General features: G+C 58.4%; 2 protein-coding genes across 4 annotated transcripts; one reads left to right on the top strand and one right to left on the bottom strand.

The window, feature by feature from the left end:
- The first annotated feature begins 2,839 nt into the window (after nucleotides 1-2,839).
- On the top strand, nucleotides 2,840-20,812 carry STX1B (syntaxin 1B). The gene is made up of 10 exons (XM_069486088.1): nucleotides 2,840-2,869; nucleotides 12,182-12,256; nucleotides 12,444-12,543; nucleotides 12,643-12,717; nucleotides 15,179-15,252; nucleotides 15,689-15,797; nucleotides 15,977-16,050; nucleotides 17,895-18,032; nucleotides 18,133-18,243; nucleotides 18,478-20,812. Exons 1-10 carry the CDS (start codon nucleotides 2,840-2,842, stop codon nucleotides 18,556-18,558), a joined length of 867 nt encoding a protein of 288 aa, XP_069342189.1. The 3' UTR covers nucleotides 18,559-20,812.
- A 988-nt stretch (nucleotides 20,813-21,800) lies between these two features.
- HSD3B7 (hydroxy-delta-5-steroid dehydrogenase, 3 beta- and steroid delta-isomerase 7) lies at nucleotides 21,801-25,031 on the bottom strand. Of its 3 annotated transcripts, XM_069487239.1 has the most exons (8): nucleotides 24,934-25,031; nucleotides 24,594-24,736; nucleotides 24,398-24,517; nucleotides 24,017-24,172; nucleotides 23,696-23,804; nucleotides 23,522-23,621; nucleotides 23,248-23,410; nucleotides 21,801-22,775 (listed from the first exon to the last, which is right to left on the bottom strand). In XM_069487239.1, exons 2-8 carry the CDS (start codon nucleotides 24,610-24,612, stop codon nucleotides 22,360-22,362), a joined length of 1,083 nt encoding a protein of 360 aa, XP_069343340.1. In that variant the 5' UTR covers nucleotides 24,613-24,736; nucleotides 24,934-25,031; the 3' UTR covers nucleotides 21,801-22,359. The 3 variants fall into 3 exon arrangements, with proteins under 3 accessions (XP_069343340.1, XP_069343339.1, XP_069343341.1); XM_069487238.1 differs by lacking the exon at nucleotides 24,594-24,736 and having other exon boundaries at nucleotides 24,398-24,569; nucleotides 24,934-25,030; XM_069487240.1 differs by lacking the exon at nucleotides 24,594-24,736 and having other exon boundaries at nucleotides 24,934-25,030.
- Between the last annotated feature and the right edge of the window lie 216 nt (nucleotides 25,032-25,247).

Genomic DNA, 25,247 nt, shown 5'->3' with positions numbered 1-25,247 from the left:
GCTTGGTAAAGATGTGAGAGAATATGCCAGTCATTCATTCGCTCAGATTTTTAGTGAGTATCTACTTTGTGCCTGACCTGTGTTGGTTACTGGGGAGAAGCAGCCATGAGTCAGGCCCAGTCTGGGCTAGTAGAGAAACAGACTCAGCCCGCACCTAGTGAGGATGTCTGTCTGGACTCCCAAGAGAGGCTTGAACTTGGCCTTGAAGGAAAAGAAGTCTGACTATCAGCCGGGCGCAGTGGCTCATGTCTGTAATCCTAGCACTCTGGGAGGCCGAGGCGGGCGGATTGTTTGAGCTCAGGAGTTCAAGACCAGCCTGAGCAAGAGCGAGACCCCATCTCTACTAAAAATAGAAAGAAATTATATGGACAGCTAAAAATATATATAGAAAAAATTAGCCGGGCATGGTGGTGCATGCCTGTAGTCCCAGCTACTCGGGAGGCTGAGGCAGAAGGACCACTTGAGCCCAGGAGTTTGAGGTTGCTGTGAGCTAGGCTGACACCACGGCACTCTAGCCTGTGCAACAGAGTGAGACCCTGTCTCAAAAAAAAAAAAAAAAAAGAAGTCTGACTATGAGAGAAGGGACTACACAGTACTCTGGATAGAGGAAACATGCAGTGAAGCACTCAGAGGGGTTTGGAGCCTGTGATTCCTTGGTGTGGTGAAGGCCCGGGGTTCCTGGAACAGGAGGGAAGTGGCAGGAGAGCAGAGGAGATGAGGGTGGGTTCAAAGGCCAGAGCAGACTTTTGAGTATAATCCGGGAAGCCACGGGGGATGTTGGAAGTGTTGGTGCAGGGGGTTGACATTATCTCATTTGTTTTGGGGACAATCACACCAGAGGCTGGGGAGCAAGATGGACATGACGGAAAGGGGCTTCCAGGCGGAAGACCAGGGGCGGGGGGTGGGGGGGAGGAGGGCTGTTCTCATGGTCCAGGTGAAAGACAACATTGTGGCCTTACAAGAATGGGCTTTGCAATCAAAAGATGCAAACAAGAACCCCATCCTTGCCCTTTATTAACCTTGTGAACTTGGATATATTATTTAACCATTTGAAGTCTCAGTGTCCTGATCTGTATGCTTGGGATAATGAGGTTGGGAGGTTTATGGGAGCTACCAGCATCGTGAGTGGGACGTGGTGGATGCTCAGAACATGGTGGCATTGTTGTGATGGGGGAGGAAGTCAGGGACAGCTTTCCATCTGCTTTGAGTGGCTGGGTAAATGGAGATGCCATCTCTGGCGGAGAACACAGGAAGGAGCCCTTTGGGGACGGCGAGGCCACTGTATCTGAGGCTCTCATATCAAAGCCTTGGCCTCGCTCACTACAGTTATGGATCTACTCATGTCTCTGACGACATCTTTTGTCTGTGTATTCTTGGTGCCCAGCTCAGTGCTAAGGCACATAGTAGGTGCTGCCTGTGGGGAGAGGATCTGGCTTGCAGGGATAGATGTGGTACTGAGGCAGGGAGGTGCAGAAAGGTGAGGTAAAGAGAGAAGAGAGCCTGGGATGGAGCCCAGGAGACCGTGAGGTCCAGGGCTTATGGCAGAAAGGAAGGGCCAGAGGAAGGCTGGGGGACAACATCCAGAGGTTGGGGGCAGCAGGAGACAGAGGCAGGAGGAGGTAGGCAGAGAGCCAAGGAGGGGTGGGTTTCAAGAAGAGAGAGGTCATCAGGGTCAAATGCTGCTAAAAGGTCATGGGTGATAAGGCCTGATGGATTTGCTGTCAAGGGGGTCACTGGGTACTTGGCAAAATCAGAGTCAAGGCCTGTCCTGTTGGGGGCCAAAGCCCCACTGATGGGGGCGATGAGTGGATGTGATGTTAAGATGTGGAGGTGGGGAGAGAGGAGATGGGCATCAAGCGGGGCATGCAGGGTAACTTGGGCCCTCAGGGGTACCAAACTGGTCCTCCCAATAAGGATGAATTTCATTTTTAACAGAGCCATCTAAAGGTGGGTCAGGAGGCCTTGGGAGGTAGTGAGCACCCTGTCCCTGGAGGTAGACAAGCAGAGCTCTGAGGCCCAGCACTGCGGGGGTGGGAAACGCTCACACGTAGAGGGGGAAAGCTGTGTCCTCGGCAAGTGCTTGGCAGATTCCTTGCATCAGAAAGGCCACACAGAGGGTCAGTCTCGCTATAGCCAGCGTCCACGGAGGCTCCTCCAGGGGCACACACAGAGGTGGCCGTGTGCAGGCTCACACAGAGACACACAGACAGAAATGTAAACTCTGTATCTCCTAGGTAAAGGGATCCACATCCCCTCTTCCCAGGTTATTCCCTCAGTTCGTTCCCTTACCCCCCTCTCTGCCGTGCCACGCACCCTGCAGGCCACCCCGCACCTCGGTGCCTGCCCCCGCACCTCCTCTGTCTCTCTCCGCAGCTCTCTGCTTCTCCAGCTCTGCCCTCCCCCACCCGCCTCTGGGCCTCTCGAGTCCCCCTCCCCGTGTGTCCCCCTCCCCGGACTACAACCCCCAGGCGCCCCCAGCCCCGGGCTGCGCATGCCCCCTGCTCCCTGCCCCCTCGCGGCTCCCCCCTCCCTCCTCGCTCCTCACCTCCCTCCGCCCCCCTCCCCCGCGCTTCGGCTCCCGCATCCCTCCATCCAACCCTGTGCCGCAGCCGCATCGCCACCGCAGCCCAGGCAGAGCCGAGCCGGCCCCGGCCCCTGTCCCTGCCGGCCCTCGGCCCACCGGCCCGGCCCCGCCCCCGCCCGCAGGGCCCCCGCAGCTGCTCCGGCGCCCCCCAGCCCCGGCGCCCCCAGACCCCAGCCTCCGGCACCGAGGCGGGAGACCGGGAGCAGCAACAGAGGCAGGAGGACGAGGAGGAGGAGGAGGAGGAGCCGTCGCAGGATGAAGGATCGGACTCAGGAGCTGCGGAGTGTGAGCTTGGGGGTGGGGAAAATGGGGGGGCGGGACCCCAATATTGGGGGAGCGCGTGGGTATGGAGTGGGGGAGGTGCTGGGACGTGGGGGCGAAGGATGAGATCGGAGGTTGGCAGCCGGGGCACCCAGTGTCTCCAGGCACCTGATGTCTCCCGTGAACCTGCATTTTGGGGACGGTGGCTGGAAGGGGTTGGAGGCCATTGAGACACAAGGGGGCAGGAGAGGTCTCAGGGGCCTCCGACACCTCACATTCACAGGAGAGCCCTGGGGTCTAATCTGAGGATGGAGGAGTGAATGTCAGGCGAGGATGGGAGGGTAATGTCCCCCCACCCCCGGGCAGGTTTGCCAGATTAGAAGGATGGGGGCGGTTACTGGGCCAGGCTGAGAGTCTACAGGACCCAGATTTGGGGGATGCTGTGGGAAAGGACACAGGTTGGGACTGAGATGCCAACATCTGGCAGTGAATGAAGTGTGTGTGCACGCGCATGTCGCTCCCGTGGGGAGGGGGCCCCGCTCAGAGACAGGGAGGGAAGGGTGGCCTCAGGGGACAGCCAGAAGGCCAGGGCCTGAGCCAGGGTGACCCCAGAGGTGGGAGATGGGGATGCAGAGAAGAGGGGAGGGGGTTCCTTGCCCAGGGCCATGGAACTGGGTTGTGTGACATGGGCTGAGCTCTGCTGGGGGCAACTGGGGCATCCTGAGCTGTCAGGGGCCGATGTGGGCCCAGGTCTGCAGGCCTGAAGAAGCCCGACTCCCAGAGTCCGGCCAGGCAGGTAGTTGTTTTGGGGAGACGGAGGAGGCTGCAGTGGAGGCTGCTGTTCGCAGGGGCTGGGAGCGGGGCTGATGAGAATGGTTTCCCGAGCAGGGAGGTTGCTGAGGCATTTGGAGAAATGACCTGGGCCCGAGGAGGCAGAGCTGACAGTCGCAGTGTGCTTGTGGCCTGTGGTGCTGTGTTGATAACAGCACTGGCCCTCTCAGTGCATCGTGATGCACTGGGTCTTTACCGGAAGGCAGTTGGTTGTTACCCCAGGGTTTATTAACCCATTCGACAGATGGAGAAACTGAGGTTCAGATATGGGAAGGGACTTGCCCAAGGTCACCAACCAAGCAAGTGGGTGGAGGGTCAGACCAGAATCTAGGCCTCCCATCTGCCAAGTCAACATGGGTCTCTGCTTTTCTGGCCTTTGCAACGGAAGTCTCGGTACGGGGGGTAAAGAGCCCTGTCTTTGGAAAGCCTCCCTGCTCTGGGAGTGGGGAGCCAGACAGACAGACAGGGGAAGTGACTGCTGGCTCTGGGGACAGACAAGTTGGCAAGTGGTAAGAAAGGAGGAGCTGGTGGTTGAGGGAGGGAATTTTGAACGTTTATTTCTTCATTAAACTTTTACTGAATGTATGCTCAGGCGTGAGGAAAATGACAATAATAATGACCAACATCGTTCTAAGTGTTTATACATATTAACTCATTTTGATCCTCACAGCAACCTATGAGGCTGATAGTAGCATTATCTCATTTCACAGATAAGGAAACTGAGGCTCAGAGAGGTTAAGTAATTTGCCCCAATCACAGAGCTAGTAAAAGGCAGGAATCAGACCCAGGCCTCAGCAGCTGTGCTCTCAGCCGCCTTCTCTCACAGTGGTTTACAGAGCAGGTTTCCACCCGAAATCTCTCGTCAGAGCCTTACCAGCTTCCTGCGAGGCAGAGGCCTGAGGGCCACCTCATTTTATAGTTGGGGACACTGAAGCCCGGAGTGGCTGAATAACTTCCCAGAGGGCACGCAGCTAGCACGGGAGGAGTGCCGTGGTGCCAAGGCCATTCGATGACTCTGAAATCCAGGGAAAGGGGACGGGGGCTGGCATGAGGCGGTGGGGTGTGGGCTAATCAAAGGGAGGAGGGAGAGGCTAAGGCAGGGATGGAGGGGGCAGGGGAGGGGGGCCCTGATCTGACTGAGTCAGGAGGCCCCTGCCCAGAGGTGAGGAATCCCATCGACTGCCAGGGGCTGCCAGCTGGGGGCTGCCAGGTCGGGAAGGCTGGAGGTGGCGTGGAGGGCTGACGGGGGCTGGGTGAATGCTGATGGCTTTGATGTTAGTCACAACTCAGGGAAACTGGAGATTTGGGAGGGGGCGGCCGCCAGATGCAGGGAGCGTAAGGGTCTCCCTGCCAGAATTGAGAGCGAGGAGGCTGGGAAACAGGAGAGACTGGGCAGGCTGTGCGGGGCCTGGGCACAGGGTCTCCGAGACGCTGAGAGGATGAGGCGGGAGGGGTGTTCGCCTGGTGCCCTGATTGTCCTTCCAACAGTACCTTAGAGCTCCCAAGGGGCTCTCCAGTCTGTTTATCACATAGTGGTTGAGGGCACAGATGGGAGCCAGGCTGTTTGGGTTCAAATCCTAATTTCCCTCCTTCCCGTGTGACCTTGGGCAAGGTTGCTTAACCTCTCTAGTCCTCAGTTTCTTCATGTGTGAATTGGGAGTAATAATAGTGTCTGTTTCCCAGGGCTTCCTGAGGATTAAAAGTAGTCAGGGGCCAGGCACAGCAACTCTAGAGGCCGAGGGGGGAGGATCACTTGAGGCCAGGAGTTCAAGACCAGCCTGGACAACATAACAAGACTCTATCTCTATAAAAAAATTTTTAAAAATTAGCCAGGTGTGATGGCACACACCTGTAGTCCCAGCTACTCAGGAAGCTGAGGTGAGAGGATCACTTGAGCCCAGGACTTTGAGGCTACAGTGAGCTATGATGATGCCACTGCACTCCAGCTCCTGGGCGACAGAGCAGGATTCTGTCCCTAAAAAAAAAAGTGGTTAATATGGGAAAAGCACCTAGGAGGCGGCCTAGGGCACAGCAATGCTCTGTGCTCGCTATTCCACAGATAACTTGCTTATTTATCTTGAACGTCATAACATAGGCCCCCTGAAATGGGCAGGACGTGACCCCTGGTTTGTTTTGGGATAAACTGAGGGCCAGAGGAAAAAAACTGATTTGTCCAAGGTCACATAGCTCTTAATGGCAGAGCTGGGGTCCAACTGCTTGTGTCCAGTTCGCCCAAGCACCTTTGGTTGGGAACGGGGAGGTGCTGGGCTGGACGTGTAGGCTGTCGTGGGGAGCTAATCCGCTACACAGGTGTCCCTGGGTGCAAGGGGGGGGCCACGAGGAGTGGAAGGCCGCAGGAATGGGGTAACGGGAGACTGGGAAGAGAGGCGAGAGGAGGCAGATGGAGGAAGGGAGGCCTGCAGTGGGGGCGGCCTGGATTTGAGGCTGGACAGGACTGAGGCTGCCAAAGGACAAGTCACGTGCCCTGAAGGCAGCAGCTGAGGCCTGTGTGTGGCCCTCAGGTGTGGGGCAGGCACAGTAGGTGCATTAGAAATGCAGGCCTGAAATCACAGCATGACAGATTGGCCCAGTGTTCGAGAGAGGTTAGGCAGAGACCGAGAGAACCCCCGGTGACGGACTGACACCCTCCAGCTGCACGGGGCTTCTTTCTGCCGTGCAAACGCATCACACTTATCCCTGCTCGAGGGCCTGCGTGCTCATTCCCTCTGCCCGGAATGCTGTTCCCTCTACCCAGAACACTTCCTCTGCCTAGAATACTGTTCCCTGTGCCCAGAATGCTGTTCCCTCTACCCAGAACACTTCCTCTGCGCCCAGAATGCTGTTCCCTGTGCCCAGAATGCTGTTCCCTGTGCCCAGAATGCTATTCCCTATGCCCAGAATGCTGTTCCCTGTGCCCAGAATGCTGTTCCCTGTGCCCAGAATGCTGCTCCCTCTGCCTAGACTCCGTTCCCTCTGCCTTGAATTTTGTCTCCTCCACACGGTGGCACAGTTGGCTCCTTAGGACTCAGCTCAAATGTCACCTCCCCAGAAAGGCCCTCCCTGACCGTCTGTATAAATGAAGCCTTCCCCCATACCCTTTCTCTCTGTCGCATCTTCCTGTTTCTCTCCTTCCTGCTATTTAGCACAATCTGAAATTACCTTGTTCGTCTCTATTGTCTGTCTCCCCCGCTGGAATGTCGGCTCCCTGGAGGCAGGCCCTTCTCGCCTGTCTTGTCACTGTGTCCCCAGCAGCGCCCAGGAGCGCACTGGCACAGATCATACATGTTTGTTGGATGAATGAATGACTCAGCGAGGCAGCGGGAGGGCGAGGACGGGAGCAGGTGGGTAAGGCGGGGCAGACGGAGGAGCGAGGGCTAGGTGAGAGGGCTGGGCTGGACGGTGGGCGGAGGGGGGAGGCCCAGGCCAGGGAGACAGATGGACAGAGCCGGGCGGGGGAGGGGCAGGGAGGGGCTGCTGCCTGCAGATCAAACGCGTGCACCCCGAGGAGCATGGGTGAGCACACGTGTCAGTGCAGATGGGCACGGCACGCATGTGGGTTTTACACACATGCACACACACCCGCTCTCTGTGACTTTTCTATCACCCAGTTGAGTCTCTTCCTGCCTCTGTGTTTTGTCACCATCTCACCATCTGTCTCTTTGGTCACTGACTTGCTGGCTCACATTGTCCCTCTCCTTCCATTTATGTGTCTGTCCTTGTTGTCTCTCCTCATCGACACACACACAAGGTCCCTTAGTGTCTCTGATGTGGAGGCCTGGACTTTGGGGGGGTCCTGAGGAAGCGGACTGAAGCCGGAGGCTTGGATCTGATGCCCCCACCCCAAGGCCGTCCCAGAGGGTGCTGAGAGCTCGGCACTGTCTCATGTCATCTTCTTAAGCACCCCAGGAACTGGTGAGCAGTAAAGACCTGCGGGCCTGGGTTCAAATCCAGGCATCGTCACCCCATCAGCACCCCCACAGTGTATAATTGTGGACAAGTTAGCTGATCTCTCTGCACCTCAGTTTCCTCATCTGTCAAATGGGGATATGAATAGCATCTACCTCATGGAGTGGTTGTGAGGATTAAACAAGAAATGCATTGGTTGAAGGACCAGGACGGAAAAATATACAAAAGAATAACGAGAGAAGAAAGGCAAAGTACTTGCAGCAGGGCCCAACTCAGGGTAGTTAGTACACATGTGTCAGATGTGCATAAATTATTACCTTCCTTGTTTTGCGCATGCGGAAGCTGAAGCTTGAATTGTCCATCTGTAACTTGAGGTCACCAGAAAGTGGACTGTGGCACATTGGATTATCTTGTCCTGGGTCACCTCATCTGCCTACAGCTGCTTTCTTTTAGACTGCGTCCAGGAATGGAAGCTGCGCCCACTGGTAAACACGCACCCCTCAGAGCAGGGAGGGACCCTGGTGAGCACTCGCGCCGGCCTGCCCATGCCAGCCACCAGGGATTCTGGGGCCCAGAGAGGAGCTGAGATTTGCCTACGGTCACACAGCAAGTCAAACAGAGGCTGGGAGGCCTGACTTCCTGTCTGGGCTCTTCTGCAGCCCTGGACCCTCTCACTGATCTTGCTTCCTGGCCCCAGGAGGTCAGCAGTACTGGAGACACAGCAGAGCAGCCTCTTTGGAACCACATAGGAATAGAGGGACTGCCATCTGCCTGCAGGACAGCTGGGAAAGAGCCTGGAATGTAGCGCCAGACAGTCCCAGGTTCAGGTCCCACCTCTGGCCTCGTTTGCTGTGAAGACTTAGGCAGGTCAGGCAACCTCTCTGAGCCTGCTTCCTGCCTGTAACGTGGGAGCGGCCGGGAGTAATGGCCAGCCCTTGCCAAGCCTTACCTGTGCTGGCAGCACCGGGCATTCTTCCTGCCTTGTCTCTTTGCCCCCCTCTTTGCCACTACTTGGGGTGGACGCTGTTGCCATTCAGTGAATGCAGACACTGAGGCTCAGAGAGCAGAAGCCACATGGCCTTCTAGCTGCTGACCTGCGGCAAGTTCTTTTTTTTTTTTTTTGAGACAGAGTCTCACTCTGTTGCCCGGGCTAGAGTGAGTGCCGTGGCATCAGCCTAGCTCACAGCAACCTCAAACTTCTGGGCTCAAGCGATCCTCCTGCCTCAGCCTCCCGAGTAGCTGGGACTACAGGTGTGAGCCACCATGCCCGGCTAATTTTTTCTATATATGTTTTTAGCTGTACAGATCATTTCTTTCTATTTTTACTAGAGACGGGGTCTCGCTCTTGCTCAGGCTGGTCTCGAACTCCTGAGCTCAAACAATACGCCCGCCTCGGCCTCCCAGAGTGCTGGGATCACAGGCGTGAGCCACCGTGCCCGGCCTGTGGCAAGTTCTTTAGCCTCCCCATGCCTCCGTTTCCCCATCTATAAAAGGGGGCTGTAATAATACCTACCTCAGGACTGTTGTGAGAGTGAATTGGATAGACACGTGCAGAGCGCATAGAACAGTGCCCAGCACGCTGTAAATGCTGTTTAAATGTTTACCGTAATTATAATGATGTTGGCCAGTGGTCCCTACAGCGTTTTTATACTTTTTTTTTTTATATAGAGTCTCACTCTGCTTCCCAGGCTAGAGTGCCGTGGCGTCAGCCTAGCTCACAGCAACCTCCAACTCCTGGGCTCAAGCGATCCTCCTGCCCCAGCCTCCCGAGTAGCTGGGACGACAGGCATGCGCCACCATGCCCGGCTATTGTTTTCTATATATTTTTAGCTGTCCAGCTGATTTCTTTCTATTTTTAGTAGAGACGGGGTCTCACTCGTGCTCAGGCTGGTCTCGAACTCCTGAGCTCAGACGATCCGCCCGCCTCGGCCTCCCAGAGTGCTAGGATTACAGGCGTGAGCCCCCGCGCCCGGCCCTTACAGCCTCTCAATGAAGATTAAATAAAATAACACACATTTAAGACTTACGCAAAAGATACCATCAAACGATAGTATTCTGCTGGGTTTCCAGGCACAGAGCCTTACCCAGGTTGGGCCTTGGCGGGAGCTGGCCCGAGAGGGGAGGCACTGGTGGCCGAGCGTCACTGCAGGAGGCTGCTCAGCGTGGAGCCTCCGAGAGGGCTGTGGGCGAGGCGTGTCCTGGATGCACGCGGTTTCCTAGCCCTGTTCAGCCTGAGTGTTCTTGGGCAAGTCACTTTCCTTTTTCCCTCTGGCCTCCTGTTCCCTCATCTGTGAAATGGGACAACGCTATTTGCTTAGCTTTTCTGGCAGAGCTATGGTAATGAGGATCAAAAGGGATTATGGATGTAAAGCGTTTGCAAACTGTGGAGGATTATTAGCTCTCAGCTCTTTGTAATTATTGTATCACATAAACCACCACGTCCGGCGCTCTACCTTTCTGCCACTCTTGAGGGCAAGTAAACAGATTGCCCAGGATGCCCCGGGGCAGAATCTAAGGGAACTGGCCCTAGGTACAACAGGAGAGATAGAAATTAGACTTTAGGAAGGACTTCCTATAGTTAGCACGAGAAAGAGAGAACAGGAAAATTCCCAGGCACCCAGGCCAGTGAGAGGCCTGGGGACTTCTATGGGGCTGGCTGGGGCTGGTGAGTGGCTGAAGGCAGCCAAGGGGCAGAGGAAGCCTTCTAGCCCGTGGGGAAGGAGGCCTCACAGGGCAGCTGGTTTTTGAGGACAGAGAAGGTGGAGACGGATGGCCAGTGGGTCCTCAGAGGTGAGCACAGCATCCCAGAGCCTCTCGGGGCCAAGGTGTGTTTGGGGTGGTCCTCAAGCCAGGTGGAGGCTTGGGAAGCCAGCAGTCGTCTCAGGGTCCCCAACACCCACCTGTGCCACCCCACCTTCTGGGAGCAGCTGTGAGCCAAGACAGAGGAACCTCCCTTTCCAGGCAGATATTTGGAAATTAGACGCAAGTGCTGAACGTTTTCTGCTGCGATGCGGCCCCAGTGTCTGCGTGGAGAACCCCTGGGGTTCCATCTGGGCAGGGCTTCGGCGGGAGGCCAGGCGGCTTCGGGAGCGTGTGGCTGGAGGTCTCCTCTGGGCTGTGCGGGCTCTTCCCGGCGCTGCCAGGGTTCTGCTCATTCCGAGTTCTCTTGGCTGTCTAGACTGCGTCTGGGGCCCATCTGGCTCTGCCTAGGTTCGAGCTGACCTGTCCGGTCTCCGCCGGGCCCTGTCTGCGTTCTGCTCGGACCCTGCCTGCCCCTCTCTTTAGGTCCCAGCTGGCTGCGCCCCCAAGTAGATGCTCGCTGGGTCTGGTCTTGACTTCATGCAGGTTCCAGGGGTTAGAGTCTGTCTGAGCTCTTGCTAGATTCCTTCTGGAAATCAGGATGAACTCTGTTTAAGTTTCCATCGGGGCTGATTGGTGTTCCAGATGTCATCGAGCTTGATGGGCTCAGGGTTTGCCCTCGGCCCTCTGTCCCAGCAGAGAAGAGTGTGGAGTGAGGAGTGTGTGGCATTGGGGAGCCCTCCCTGCCGCCTCTCCTCCTGCCCACACGGGAGGCTCAGAGGCTGGGAGAACTGGCCCAGCGGGCCCTCCCGAGTGTCCCTGGGGGTGTGGCTGGAGGCCTGTGTGTCCACACGTGTCAGTGTGCCGCCTGCTGTGGGTCTGTGTGCGGGTGAACACCAGCTTGGCAGAGTATCTCCATGTGGGTGTCGGGGGCCTATTCCTGTGTGCCTTGCGTGTCAGCTCTTCTTTCTGTGTGTGTCACTGGTCTGTGTGTTGGTGGCGGTGCTGGCGTGGGTGGGTAAATCCCTTTGTGTCTCTGAGCCCTGCGGGGGGAGGGCTGAGCAGCTGCAGGTTGCAACTGGGAAATCCACGCAAGGGAGAGCGGGCGGGTGTGCAGGGAGGCGCAGGGAGGCAGCAGGGAACCCGGGGAGAGCACCTGCTGGGGGGCGAGCGGCGGGGCTGGGCAGGGAGTGCGGGAGGTCAGAGTGTGCTGTGTCTCTCATGCAGCCCTCCCTGGGCCTGACCCCGCCTGCTCAACTTGGCGCCTGCCCCTGGCAGGGAAGTGACCTTGCACAGGGGCCATGTCTGGTTGGGTGGGGCGGGAGGGGAAGAGAAAGGGAGTGAACTGAGATCTGAGCGGGAGTGCCAGGGGCATGGCAGGGAGGTTCAGGCTCCTGGGACTCCATTCCAGAACGCTTCTCAGAACCCAGAGCCAGTTCTTACACGGCTGACATTTAACTGGTTGTTAAAATATTGAAATACATCCATACGGGTTGGTCAATAGCAGCTGCATTGAATACCATCCCTGCCTGCCCAGGTTGACTCTGCACCCACATGGCCACACCCACCCCGAAAGAAAGAATGCCTTTTGCCAGTTCCCTCCAAGGGATCCTTTGGGCCATTGGATGCTTTTGGTGCCCTTGCCATCTCCCCTGCGTAGGAGCCCTCCCAAGACTCCTTCTCTGAGCCTAGGGCTGGGAGCATCCACGTATTCGTGGCAGGGAGAGGGCCAGAGAGTTAGCCAGCCCTGGGAGCCTGGGGAGGGACAGCTGACGGATTCAGTCTTCCTTTGCCTCCCAGGCGAAAGACAGTGATGATGAGGAGGAGGTGGTCCATGTGGATCGCGACCACTTCATGGATGAGTTCTTTGAACAGGTAATGAGCCTCCAACGGCCCCAGGCCCAGCACCCAGCCCCCAGCCCACAAATTCCTTTTCCCTCTCCCTCCTCCTTCTCTACTCCTGCCCCTCCTTGGCCTTTTGTCAACCCTCTGGGGCCGTTTCCCCTGGATTCTCCTGTCTGGCCCAACAACTTGGCTGGCTGTGGCCGGCTTTCTGCCTCAGGTGGAAGAGATCCGGGGCTGCATTGAGAAGCTGTCGGAAGACGTGGAGCAGGTGAAGAAACAGCATAGTGCCATCCTGGCTGCCCCCAACCCAGATGAGAGTGAGTGCTGCTGCGGCTGGCTGTGGGGTGGGGTGGGGCAGGAAAGGGCCTGGGGTCCCACTAGACTTCTCACCATCCCCCTCTCCCCCCCCCCCCCAGAGACCAAACAGGAGCTGGAGGACCTCACTGCGGACATCAAGAAGACGGCCAACAAGGTTCGGTCCAAGTTGAAAGGTGAGGACCGCAGTCCCTCCACTAGGGAGAAAAAGAACCCTGCCCTCCACTGGGCAAAACAGGCCTTTTCATAAGGAATGTCTGTCTACCAACTCCCAGGAGCCGGACTCCTACACAGTGAGGAAGCACGCAACCCCAGGTTTTCCCCCGATAAATGAGAAAGAGGACGGTTTCTGTCCAAACTGCAGCTGAGCTCTGCTGGTTCTATCAGCATGAAGGGCCACCAGGAAAATAGTCTTCCAAGTGGCTTTGGTTTCGTTAAGTCCTCATTTCTCCTGAGCAGGCACCCGGCATAGCACTGAGCACCCAGTAGGTGGGCTCAGCAAATGCTCTGAATTGGTATCCTTGGCCCAGGACAGATTGGACGGTATGGCTGACATCAGGGGCTGGCAGGCTTTCAAGAGGGACTTGCCAAATGCTCATGTATTCACTCTAATTTAAGGACTTGGGTGCTGGTAATAACCACCTTCTCCCAAAGCACTGTGGGTTGGGAACCTCCTTGCCTGCCGGTGCCAGGGGAATAACAGCGTTACTGTGATGCCGCTTTGCATGCCGACAGTAACTCAGCGTCAGAAAATGTTTTCCAAGTGCCTCCAGTGTCCCGGGCACATTGCTAGGCTTTGGGGAGAGGAGAGATATCAGACGCCTAGCCCAAGAGCACTGATCTTGGTCGAGGGACAAGAGGACAGGAACTCCATGCTCTCCTGGACTCAAGGGGAGGCCACATGTAAACCTCTGATGCTGATTGTGAAAACAAGCCCTTTGTACTCAGGAGAGTATGCTGGAATGGAAAATGCCCTTAACGGGGAGCACGTTAAGTGCAGATTTAGGCAGAAGGAGTCCATCCTCCACCATCAGCTCACTCTGGACTAATCCCCTACCTTCAGCTTTCTCATCAGTACAGTAAGAAAAATGGAAGCAATTTCAAAACTGGTTTTTTTAGGGGAAGGGGCAGCAAAATCTTTTTTGTTCCAAATGAAATCTTGTAAGGAACCCCAATATATAAAACATACACAAGTCAGGTTGCTCTGGCTGAACTGGAGCTGAGGGGCCTGGCTTCTCCTTCATCCCCTGCATCAGCCCCTGAGGTTCCTTCTCAGAAACAAGGTTCCTGCTGGCACATAGTTTAAAAACCTCTGGACTCAATGGTTTCTTTGGACCCTGAGCAATAACCTTGAACACGCTCTATGGGATCCTGAGGAAGACTCTGTGGATTAGGGGTTCAGGGATAGACCAAGAAAGAAGGTAGGAAAAGTGGCAGTGGTTTGGAGGAGCTGACCTTCCGTACCTCCAGAAAAGGAGAGAAGATTCTCTTCATCCTCTTCCAGCTGGTGGCTGGAGCTTGTGTCATGAGCTCAGGTTTTGTGTGCGACCTTGAGTGAGTTGTTGCCCCATTTGAACCTCAGTTTCTAGTCTGAAACATGGGCTGACGTCACCAAACTTCCAAAATTGTTGTAAAAAGTCGAGATCCTGCACAAGACCCCTCCCTCCCAACTTGGCCCCAACCCCAGGTCTGACAGGAGGGCCCCAATCTGGGCCAGCCGATTCCGGGATGCCTGGGTGTGTGTTCCTGTGCTTTCCCCGCAGTGGCTGGGCCACAGCTGTTGCTCAGTCACTGTGCTGGCAGGGGAGCCTTGGGGTGCCATCCAGGCCCATACCTCCCCCGCTGCCAGCAGAACAGAGAAGCGATGTTCTCAGGAATGGCCAGGAGGCCCTGCAAGGTCTGAGAGGGCCTGGTGACTCATCCCTGCTGCATATTCTGGTCGTACTGAAAGAGATCTGACCATGGCTCTGTTATAGAAAATCTGAATGATAGTGTCAGGAGTGCATGATCCAGAAGCAGGAATCCCAATTAATCTGTGCACTTTTCCAGAACATCCTTTAGAAGTGGGAATTCCCGAGACAGGGATCACCTTGCAAGGCAGGGGAAGGGCTGTTTTCTCTGTTGGAACATTCACCTGCTGGCCCTAGAATGTTCCAAGGAAAAGGCGGTCACTAGAACCTGACCCCCCTGGAAGTGCCGGCCTTCCACCAGAAACATGGCAGGGTGGGTTCTTGCTCCCCGTCCAGAGGCTGCAGGAAGTGGAGAGTTCCCCACATACAGGGGCCCCCCCAGGGGACTGGGGTCACAGCCCCCCATGGGGTTGGGCAGGAGTTACAGCTGGTGGGACTTTCTAAGACCCAATTCTTCCACCAGAACAAATAGCCCGCTTCTGTGCGGTGACCGTCCGACCCTCAGCCTCCCCTCCTATCTGCCTTTGGGACCCCCTCAAATGTCTGTCTGTCTGCTGATTTGCTGGCCTCCTGCCCCCTCGCCCTGGGGCTCTACTGCCCGCACTCGCCGTGGGCACGATGCCTCTTCCCAGGCCTGGGGCCAGCCGTGGGGTGTTGGCCCTTCAAACGCCCGAACCCCGCCACACCTGCCTCGGTCTCCCGCCCGTCACTGCCCTCTCTCCCGCAGCAATCGAGCAAAGCATTGAGCAGGAGGAGGGTCTGAACCGCTCCTCCGCCGACCTGCGCATCCGCAAGACCCAGGTGGGAGGCGGCGGCCCGGCGCGGGTGGCGCCCGGTGGGGGTGGGACCAAAAACCGGCGCCGGGGGAGCCCGGGCTGGAGCCGGGCGGGATAGGGGTAGGGGTGGGGGTGGGGATGGGGGTGGGGGCGGGGTGGGGGCGGGGGTGGGGGTGGGGGTGGGGGTGGGGGTGGGGGTGGGGGCGGGTGGGCCGAGCCGAGCACAGAGGCCGAGCGGGGCCGGGCCGCGTCTTAGTGCCCCGACCGACCGCGTCGCCGGCTGGTTCCCGCGTGGGATGGGGGGACGGGCGGGCAGGGGACTGTGAACCTCTGGGGTTGGGATCGCCGCCCGGGCTGAAGAAGGGGGTGTAAACTAACCGAGCCCATCCTCCCCACCCCACCTGCACCTGCCTCCGCTGTCGGACTCCCTGATGTGTGTCTGTCCTCCCACCCCCACCCAGCACTCCACACTCTCCCGGAAGTTCGTGGAGGTAATGACCGAATATAACGCGACCCAGTCCAAGTACCGGGACCGCTGCAAGGACCGGATCCAGCGGCAGCTGGAGATCAGTGCGTGCGCCCCAGCCCCGCAGCTCCCGCCGCCCAAGCCCCGCCAGGCCCTTCCTCTCTGCGGAGGGGGCGCCTGGCCCAGGCCGGGGGAGGGTGGGCTCTCGGGTCCCGCCCCACCCCGCCACCCCGGGCCCCCAGGCTGGCCTGGACCCTGAGCAGGGAGCCCTTTCTCCCCACAGCTGGAAGGACCACAACCAACGAAGAGCTGGAGGACATGCTGGAGAGCGGGAAGCTGGCCATCTTCACAGATGATGTGAGCCCCGGGTGGGGCGGGCTCCGTTTCTGGAAAGCGTTTGCTCTCCTCCCTAAGCTCAGGTTGAACCGAGGTCCTAAGTCCACCCTGGAATAAAAGCAGCAGGAAGCCTGGTCCGGGAACTAGGGGGTTCCATGGGAGCAGAGCAGAAACGCCCGGTAACAATGCGAGGAGGAGCCTGCCGGCCCTAAGCGCTTGTCATGTTTACATTTCCCCACTGACTCATGCCATCCTCACCACACCCCAAAGGGAACCCGGTTTCACAGATGTGGAAAACTGGCCTGGGAAGAGGCACTCGCTTGCCCAAGGCCTCAGAGCCAGGATTGGGACGCTCGGTCTGGCTTCCGAGTCCGAACTCTCCAGCACTAAGATGCGCCACGGGCTCCCCTGCTGAAGCAGGTCCTTTTGCCATGGGATTAATTTGCCTACATTTTTAAGATTTTTTTAAAAAACAAATATTAGTGTGGCTTACATTTTGCACACTGCCCTTTCCTTGTCATGTTCTGTGTGAAAGGACGGGCTTTCCCCAAGTGCGGCTCTTCTTTCTTTCGGTGGACTTTTGCCCGGGCCTGCCCAGTCCTGTCACTGTTTCTGCTTCTGGTGGCAGATGGCTCTGGTTAAGGGTCTCGACCAGCTTTAAAATATGGTCTGTGATTGTCTAACAGTCTTCAGCAAGTTGTTACTTGGATCATTGGTCTTTGTTGAATTAGCTTTGTGCAAATTGACTGCGGGCCAGTTGGCCTGGACCCCACCCACCACTCGGCCACCCAAAGAGCCCTGCCCAGGCCGTCTGTCTGTTGAGAGTGGAGCGAAGCCTGAAGAGTGGCTCTGTGGGGGCCACTTCTGCAGACAAGAGCTGACCCCTGCCACTGACGCACAATCGTTAACAGTGCAGGGTGGTCAAGACCTTGGCTGAGGGCTGCACGAGCCACAGATGGGCTCTGAGGTGGTAGTTGAGGGCGGTTAATGCTGGAGTCAGGGAAGGCTTCCTGGGGAGATGTCACTGAGCGGCACTTGAGAGACAGGGAGTTCCTGGACATGGGGAGTGAGGGGCACTCTAGGCAAAGAGCAGACTGAACAAAGACAGGGAGAGTGGACACTGGCCAAACAGCCATTCGATGACTTTGGCTCTTATAGGATGAACAGGAGGTGAGGGCAGAGAGGGAGCCTGGGCCTTGACTACTAAAAAGAAGCTGTGTAGCTTGGGGTAGTGGGGAGCCCTGGCAGGCTTAAGAGCAGAGGAGTGGCTTGATGTGGTCAACAGAGTGGTTTGGGAAATGAGTGGCCAGGTGTTTGTGGGGAGGAGGTGTATCTGACTGGTTGGAGTCTCGCCCCCACCGACTGCCTCTCTTGAGGGATGTGGCGCGTGTCTTTGTGATGCCACCGCACTCACGTGGGCGCCCAGCGAGCACTCCACCTTCTCACCTGGGCCTTCTCTGCTCGCCACTCTCTCCTCTGCCGTGCCCTCTTCCACCGCCCTGTCTGCCGTGGCCGTCTCTCTGCCCTGCGCTCCCCTAGTGTGTGTGACGGAGGAAGCCCCGGGGCAAGGCGGTGGGTGGACAAGTTTTATTTCTTGTCATTTTACAGACTTCTCTTTAGTGCTTACCACGCGCCCAGCACTGTTCTGATCAACGTACACATAGTAACTCGCCCAATTTTCACAACAACCCTAGGAGGTGGGCATTGTTATCGCCCATGTTTTCTGGGTGGGGAAACCGAGGCCAAGAGAGGCCAAGGCTGCAGCTGGCAGATGACACTGGGATTCGAACACAGACACGCGGGCTGCAGAGTTGAAGCTCTTGTGGGGGTGAAGGGTGATCGCTGTTCTCGTCCCGTCGCCCTAGATCAAAATGGACTCACAGATGACGAAGCAGGCACTGAACGAGATCGAGACGAGGCACAACGAGATCATCAAACTGGAAACCAGCATCCGTGAGCTGCACGACATGTTTGTGGACATGGCCATGCTTGTGGAAAGCCAGGTACCGGCTCTGCTGCGCCACCCCGGGCACCTCCCTCGGCCCGGATGTTTCCTCTCCTGGCCCAACCCCCATCCCTCCCTGTGTGCATCTTTGCGTGCAGGGTGAGATGATTGACCGCATTGAGTACAACGTGGAACATTCCGTGGACTATGTGGAGCGAGCCGTGTCCGACACCAAGAAAGCTGTGAAATATCAGAGCAAGGCGCGGAGGGTGAGCAGGGCAGGCGGCCTGGGGGCGGCTGGGCTGGGAGCCTGCAGGGGGGCTGGCCGAGGCCAGTGGCGAAATTGGGTGCGGGTTCTTATCTCTGGCTCTGACTTCTTCCTTTTTCTGTTTTCTCTCCCTCCTTTTCCTCACACCCTCCTCCCCGTCTTTCCCCCTGTTCTGTTTGTCGGTTTCTCTCTCACTCTTCATCCCTGTTTCTCTCTGTCCTCCTTCTGTCTGCAGAAGAAAATCATGATCATCATTTGCTGTGTGGTGCTGGGGGTGGTCTTGGCGTCATCCATTGGGGGGACGCTGGGCTTGTAGGCCCCCCTCTCTCTCCCAGAGCCCTCCTCCACCACATCGGGAGCAATACCCCCACCGCCCCTCTCACCCCAGCCCTGCTCCAGCTCACCCCACCCCAGACCCAGGCAGCCCCACCCCTCCCTCACCCCACGGCAGACCCTGGAGTCCCTGGACCTCACCCTGCCATGGACCACCCCCTGTCCCGCACGTAGATAGCAGCAGGCGTGATTACACATGCACACCAACATGCATGCCGCCGGCACATGCTCGAGACGTGTGGACACCCCAGCGTGTGTGTACGTGTGTAGATGTGTGTAGATGCACCAGATCACCCCCTCACCCCCCACCTCAAGTCTGTGTGTGGTCTGAGCTTCCCCCTTCACCTGGGTTGTTGTGTAGACTGTGGCCGAGTACAACACGGCAGCCCGCCGAGCCCCTCCCTGTCTTCTGTACGTGTGTGTACGTGTGAGACCACAGGTCTGTGGACACCCAATTTGTGTACATGGGATTTTGTGTTTTGAATGTTTGAACCTAATTCAACAGCAGTTTCTCCGCGGATGGCCCCTCCCCTGTGGCTCCCACTAATGGGGCAGGTTGCGTGTGCGGACGTCTCAGAGGATCCAGGTAGGCCCGGCACACACAGGCCACGGCAGACACTCCCGTGATGTAGGACAAACTCTCCTGGCTTAGTTACCCCCGTGTCGCAGGGCGGGGGTGAGCGTGTGTGTGTGTGTGTGTGTGTGTGTATCTCCAGGATGTGCCCAAAGTGTTGATGGGACTTCGCAGACGGAGCCCTCCACACTCTGGACTGGACACCGGTTTTGAGTGGACACAGAAATTTGTACTTCTGTGCTACCTAGATCGTGGCTGCGGAGTGTGTGCGCGCGTGCGTCTGGGGGCTTCTACATGGTGTGTTTGTGCCCCCTGTCTTACACGTATGCGTTTATTTCAGGACATGTGCCCCATCTGGGTTTGCTGATCCAGGTTTATTTGCCCCTCCCCGCCCTCCCCAGAGCTGCTGGCCGATACCCGTGTGGCCGCAGGCCCCACGGCGGCTGGAGCTTGCTGCCTGGCCTCGGGGCGCTGTGCTCACATGCGCAGACCCTTGTCTTTCTCCGTCTCTGCCCAAGGACAGGCCTGCGCCCGTGAAAGCTGCAACACTGCAGGGTGCTGACACACGCCAAGGCCGAGGAGGTCCCGTGAAGGGGGCCCCGCCCAGGCACACACACGCACACTGTGCATGCTCACATTGTCGGGGGCCTGGACAGGCCCCCCGTTAGCACAGGAGCGCCTCCTGGAGGGGCTGTTTGCAGGGATGTCACTGATGAGGCGAGATGTCAGGGGCTGCCCCAGACAGACTGAAAACCAGGGCATGGCTGCTCCCTCGCACACTCACCCCAGACCTGGGGAAGGTCGATGTCGGTCCCCACTGCCCCACCGGGTGCTCTGAGCTCTGCCTCACGGAACCTGGGTTTGGGAACTGTTTACTTTGGACGTACTGGAATGGTCAGTGTGGCAGTGGCCACTCAGGGTAGGGAGGTCCCGGGGCCCATCCCCTGGACACCTCTTCTGCTGAAACGTCAGTAATGGTTGCTCCCCGCTCCAGCGGGGGTTGAAGGTGGCATATGGGCTCAGGTTCCTGATGGTGAGGAAGGGGCTAGCGCCTCCCTTGTTGTGTAACAACGTGGGCACGGGTTGCGGGTTGTGTGTTTGGTGGCAGGCAGGAGGTACGTGGAAGAAATGACAATGTTAGAAGCCCCCTCCATGGCCCACAACATGTAGGTTGAACACATAAGTACTTGAATGTGCCCTGCCCTGGGGTGGGCCATGCATGTGCTCAGGTGAAGGGTCCTGCATCATGTGGTGTGTGTGTGTGTGTGTGTGTGTGTGGCCATGCAGATGTGACCTCCCCGAACATAACACCCCTCCCCCCCACCCCAGCCCAGACAGCCAGCCAGCCTCTCCCCTGCCTGGCTGTGTGGGCCCTGCCCACCTAGTCTGTGTGTGTGTCAGTGTGGCCACATGTATGTAAGCCCCAGGTCGGCTGTCCTGAGGTGGAGAGTCTGCCTGTCCATCCCCAGAATGCCCTGCTGCAGGACAGGAAGTCTGCCCTGGAGTCTGGCCGCAGCCCTGCTGCTCCAACCTCAGGCTTCTTTGGAGACATCAGAGTAGGGCCCAGCGCCCAACCCCCTTCTTCCTTCCTGCCGCCCCGACAGGACCCCCTTTCAGCCCAGCTGTTTCCGGAAGTCTCACAGCCTTGGGGCCCCGAGAGAAGGGTGGAGCCGTGGCTGGAGTGCTGTTCCTGCCTCCTCGCGTGGCCCACAGCTGTCCATCCCTGGGCCTCAGGTGGACCCAGGGGTCCCCGAGGGTCTGCTGTGCCCCGGCTTTCTACAAGTCCCACACGTTGTACGATGTGTTTGCGTGTTGGCCGCTGCCTGTGTGTGTCCTGGAGTGTTGTCTGGAGGCTGGTGTCTTTTGCATGCTCTCGGACAAATGTGTGCTGCCCACCCTCCACGCACCTACAGTCATCAAGCCCAAGTGTGCCCCGTGGGTGGTCCGGGCCTGGCCAGGGCTCAACGCTTCCCCTCCCTTTCTCCCCTCCCTGCCTCTCAGCAAGCACACTGCGTGTCCACCCTGTGTGCCCGTGGGTCGATGCACACTCCTGCCACGCCTCGAGCGTGTACACATGATGTGTTCTATGCATTCACCCTGCCCCCCCAGCCTGCCCCGCAGAGGACAAGATGGGTGGCCCCCGGCTCCCTTCTCCCCCACTCACCCCCTGCCCGCTGTGCAGCCGTGTGCGTTGGCGTGTGTTTCTGTGTCGCTGGCGTGTCACGTGATGTAGCCGTGTTTGCTGACATGAGCCCCTGCCCCCTTCTCTGTTTCTCCGTTGGTTTCTAGAGCTCTCTCCCCCAACTCCCCAGAGGGGACAGGACTTCTGGGGCCTGGCTGGGGGCCCAGAGCCAGGCCCCCCTCCTGTTAGCCCTCAGAGCCCCATTTCTCTTTATTGGTGACCAAGTTGCAAATGGATAAAACACAGGAAAATTCTGCCCCCCCCAGCCCTGCATGTCCTGTCCCCAGAGCCCCCCCACCCCCACCCCGGGCCGGGTCGGGCCCCGTGGGACGGGAGAAATAGCAACCAATCCAACAGCGGGCGTGCCGCGTGCTCACTTTCTTCTGTCCCACACGGGACGGGCGCCGTGGGGAGGGGGAGATGCATGGTGGGGGCGGGCGGGAGAGCTGGACGGACACGTGGACACAGGCTTGGATGAGGATTTTAATGCAGGGCTCAGCAGGGACAGCGTTACTAGGGTGTCCTCAGCACAGCACTAACACCACCGCAGGAACTGGATTTGGGTGAGGAAGGGAAAACACACTGATTTCCTCTGTTTTCACAGAAAAAATTGAAAGATAAATGCCTAAAGTTGAAGCATTTTTTAAAATAATGGGACTATAACCCCCTAGGGAGGGACGAGGTGGTGGGAGCAGCCAGAGAGGCCTCTTCACTCTGAACCCAGCAGGAAGCCTAGAGAACCTCTGCCTGCCTCCTGCTCAGAAGGCCGGAAGTGGGGAGGGAAACAGAACATCAGGGAATCGGACTCTGCCAACCAGCATCGGACCTGGGCTCCTGTCCCCAACCCTGCCCTAGACCTTGGAGGCGTCAGGACACAACACAGTGTCCTAAGGCCTGTGGATTTTAAGTGTGGGGGCTCCAGCACAGCGAGTCCGCCCGGCGCCCTGCCGCCCGCTCCCAGCCAGGGCTCGAGGGCTCAGGGCCTGGGCGGATGCGCCACGACGGGCCCTGGGGCCCCACCACCGCCATCACCGGGCTGAGCTCTCCAGGGCCTGCACCCAGCGAATGGTGCGGGTCCGGCTGTCCTCCCACGAGAACAGGGGCTCATAGCCAAAATGGCGCTGAGCCTTGTTGGTGCTGACGGTGAAGGTGGTGTTGGCCACCGCCAGCGTGTAGGGGTTCAGCAGGGGTGCGTAGAGCAGCAGTGGACGCAGCAGCCACTGCAGCAGGGCATTGAGGGTGGCCAGGAGCACCAGCAGCCAGTAAGGCAACAGCGGGCGGGCGCCTACCAGCCGCAGTCCGCAGGGGCCCAGGAACTCCATGTTGAAGTCCTCGTAGCTCTTGTAGGGTGATTTATCGTAGCAGAAGTACACCTGGCCTCCCATTAATGCTGCCCGCGGCTCCAGCTCCCGGGCCACCAGCACATGCATCCAGGCCACATTGCCTGTGGTGGGGGAAGTGACGTGGACATGCCCCTGAGCGCCCTCGAGACCGTGTAGGTGCTGCTCTCCTGGGCCCGCCCAGGCACAAGCCTCTGTTATGTGGATGCTGCCCACATCCTCACGACAGCCTGGAAAAGGCTGCTTTCCCCCAGCCCTTGTAGCCATTTGCTCTCCTGGGCCAGCCTATATAGATGCCACTCCTTCTGGTGTTGTATAGACGCTGCCCCTCTCCTCTTCTGGGGAACTGCTGTTCCCATAGCTACAATCCTCTCTTTAGCCTGCGACACACTTTATGTCCCAACTTGCGTGGATAGATACTGTTTCTTCTGCTGCCCATGTAGACAACAACCACATGATCATAGTATACTTTGGCGATTTTTTTCTGCCCCTCCCAGAGCCATGTGGGTCCCGCCCACTCCCAGAGCAGGTCCTCCTGCCCTGTCCTGGCCTCCCACTGCCTAGCCCAGTCCTCACCCACATAGACCCGGCCGTGCTCCACAGAGGTTGGGATGGCCCGAAAGAGTCGACCCCCCAGGCGCAGGCCCTGGTGGTAGAAGTCCCTCATGATCTGGTGGCCTTCACCGTAGATGCCCGTGGGACGCAGGGCACATGTCACTAGGGACAATCCCCCACGGACCTGGTGGCAAAAGGCAGGCACTGCTAAGACCTAGGGCTCAGTGGCTTGCCTTTGCCCCAGCCCTCCCCAGGCTGAAGACAGAGGGAGGGTGTCCAGGCCTCCCTGGCTCACCTTCCTCCCATTGGCCTCCAGGACCAGCCGCTCAGCCAGGGCCTTGCTGCGAGGATAGGGGTGCTTGTGTGCTGCTTCATACGGGGTGTCCTCATTGCCCCTAGGAGGGGGAGAGGGAAGCCTCAGTGCTGAGGGGAAGTGGGCCCTTAAAGCACTGCGGGGACCTTGGCTCACCTGTAGAAGGGGTGGCCCTTGATGTTAGGCCCCACGACCTCCATGCTGCTCGTGTACACCAGGAACTGTGTCCCAGTCTGCACACAAGCCTCGATCACGTTCTGCGTGCCTGGTGGAGGAGAGGGACATAGGCAAGCTGGGACTTCCCTCCTCTCTCCGTCTTTCCCTTTCCATCCCAGCTCCAGGGAAAACCATAACAGGGCGGGTGAAGGTGGGCAAGGGCCATTGGCAGGACTGTTTGTCACAGGAGAATCACAGGAGGTCAAGGCCAAAGGGGTGAGGGTGTTCCATGCATGATTAGAACAGACGGTGAGCACCTACCCTGCACATTGACCTCGTGGATGGTCTTGGGGCTGGCCCTCCCAAACACGTCCACCAGCCCTGCTATGTGGATGACCACATGGGCTCCAGCCATAGCTGCTGCCACTTCATGGGCCTGGGTCACATCCCCCTGGATGCCAGTCACCTGCACAGGCCCTGGTGGGGCATGGAAGCGGCCACAGCAGTGTCAGCTCCGGCCATCAGCCTGAGGCTGCATTCAGCCTGTGCCTTTGGGAGCCTCACGTTCCCAGTGTGACTCACCCATCCCACCCACGAGGACTGGGGAACAGAAACAGGCATCATCCTTTCCACCACAGGGGTGGGGATCCTGCCTTGGGAGGGACTGGGGAAGACTCCATACCCGCCTCCCCCCACAATCACCTGTCTTCAGTTCCTCCAGCCAGGGACCCAGGTGCAGGTCAAAGATTCGCAGCTCACGGAGCCGGGGCTCCTGCTGCAGCAGCATTCGCACCACATGCTCCCCCAGGAAGCCACAGCCACCTGTGACCAGGTATACCAGCTTCTGGGCCTGTGCAGAGTTGGCCATGCCCAGCTGGGGGGAGAGAGCCTGGCTCACCTGGGTTGCCTGCTGCCATCTGCCCAGCCACCTGTTACTCCCGCAGGGCGTACGGGAGCACGGTGATGAAAGGGGGCAGGGGCAGAGCTGGTCCTGGAGGCAGCAGCTGCGGGTGCAGCAGCCAGGCCACCCGCCACCTGACCCTGCCAACCGCTGAGTTACTCACACAGGTGAGGGCTTGGGGTGCAGGAAGGGGTCAGGGCTTGAGGTGGTTGGGGAGAAGTCTTGGGGCAAAAAAGCAGGGAGGGGAGCCAGGGGGTGGGGAGGAAGGGCTTGGGAAGACGGGAAGGGCTGGGACTGAGGGAAGGGCCGCCTGGGCCCTGGCGGCACCTCTGCCTACCTGCAGCCACTATCCCAGGGTGCCCGGACAGGACAGCCACAGGAGGGGCTGTCTGCTTGTCTCCTGGCCTAGCTGGCCAACGCACCTTCCCCTTCCGCCCTTTCCTCCTCCTCCTCCCTCCTGGCCCATTCCAGGAAAAGCCCAGCCTCCACCCCTGGCCCCCCACGCTGGCCACGGGGCGCCCCCTGGTGGCCACTCTGTGCTCCACAGGCATCTGGCACAGCCAAGGACTTGGGGAGAAGAGGCCAGAACCTGCGGGGTGGGCCCTGAGGGTTTGGGGGCTGCAGGATGGAGCCGGCAGGGTGACCTCATCC

This window comes from Eulemur rufifrons, chromosome 14, assembly GCF_041146395.1.
Source record: "Eulemur rufifrons isolate Redbay chromosome 14, OSU_ERuf_1, whole genome shotgun sequence".
Taxonomy (NCBI): Eukaryota; Metazoa; Chordata; class Mammalia; order Primates; family Lemuridae; genus Eulemur; species Eulemur rufifrons.
Note: the sequence above shows the minus strand (reverse complement) of the source record. Positions and strands in the feature narration are given on the sequence as shown.

Coding starts and splice junctions, on each gene's coding strand:
- STX1B (XM_069486088.1), top strand. CDS start 2,840: ATGAAGGATCGGACTCAGGAGCTGCGGAGT. Junction 12,544..12,642: donor TGCCCCCAACCCAGATGAGA/GTGAGTGCTGCT, acceptor CCCCCCCCCCAG/AGACCAAACAGGAGCTGGAG. Junction 15,253..15,688: donor TGCGCATCCGCAAGACCCAG/GTGGGAGGCGGC, acceptor ACCCCCACCCAG/CACTCCACACTCTCCCGGAA.
- HSD3B7 (XM_069487238.1), bottom strand. CDS start 24,563: ATGGCCAACTCTGCACAGGCCCAGAAGCTGGTATACCTGGTCACAGGT. Junction 24,173..24,397: donor GCTGGAGGAACTGAAGACAG/GTGATTGTGGGG, acceptor ATGCCCCACCAG/GGCCTGTGCAGGTGACTGGC. Junction 22,776..23,247: donor GCACGGCCGGGTCTATGTGG/GTGAGGACTGGG, acceptor CCCCCACCACAG/GCAATGTGGCCTGGATGCAT.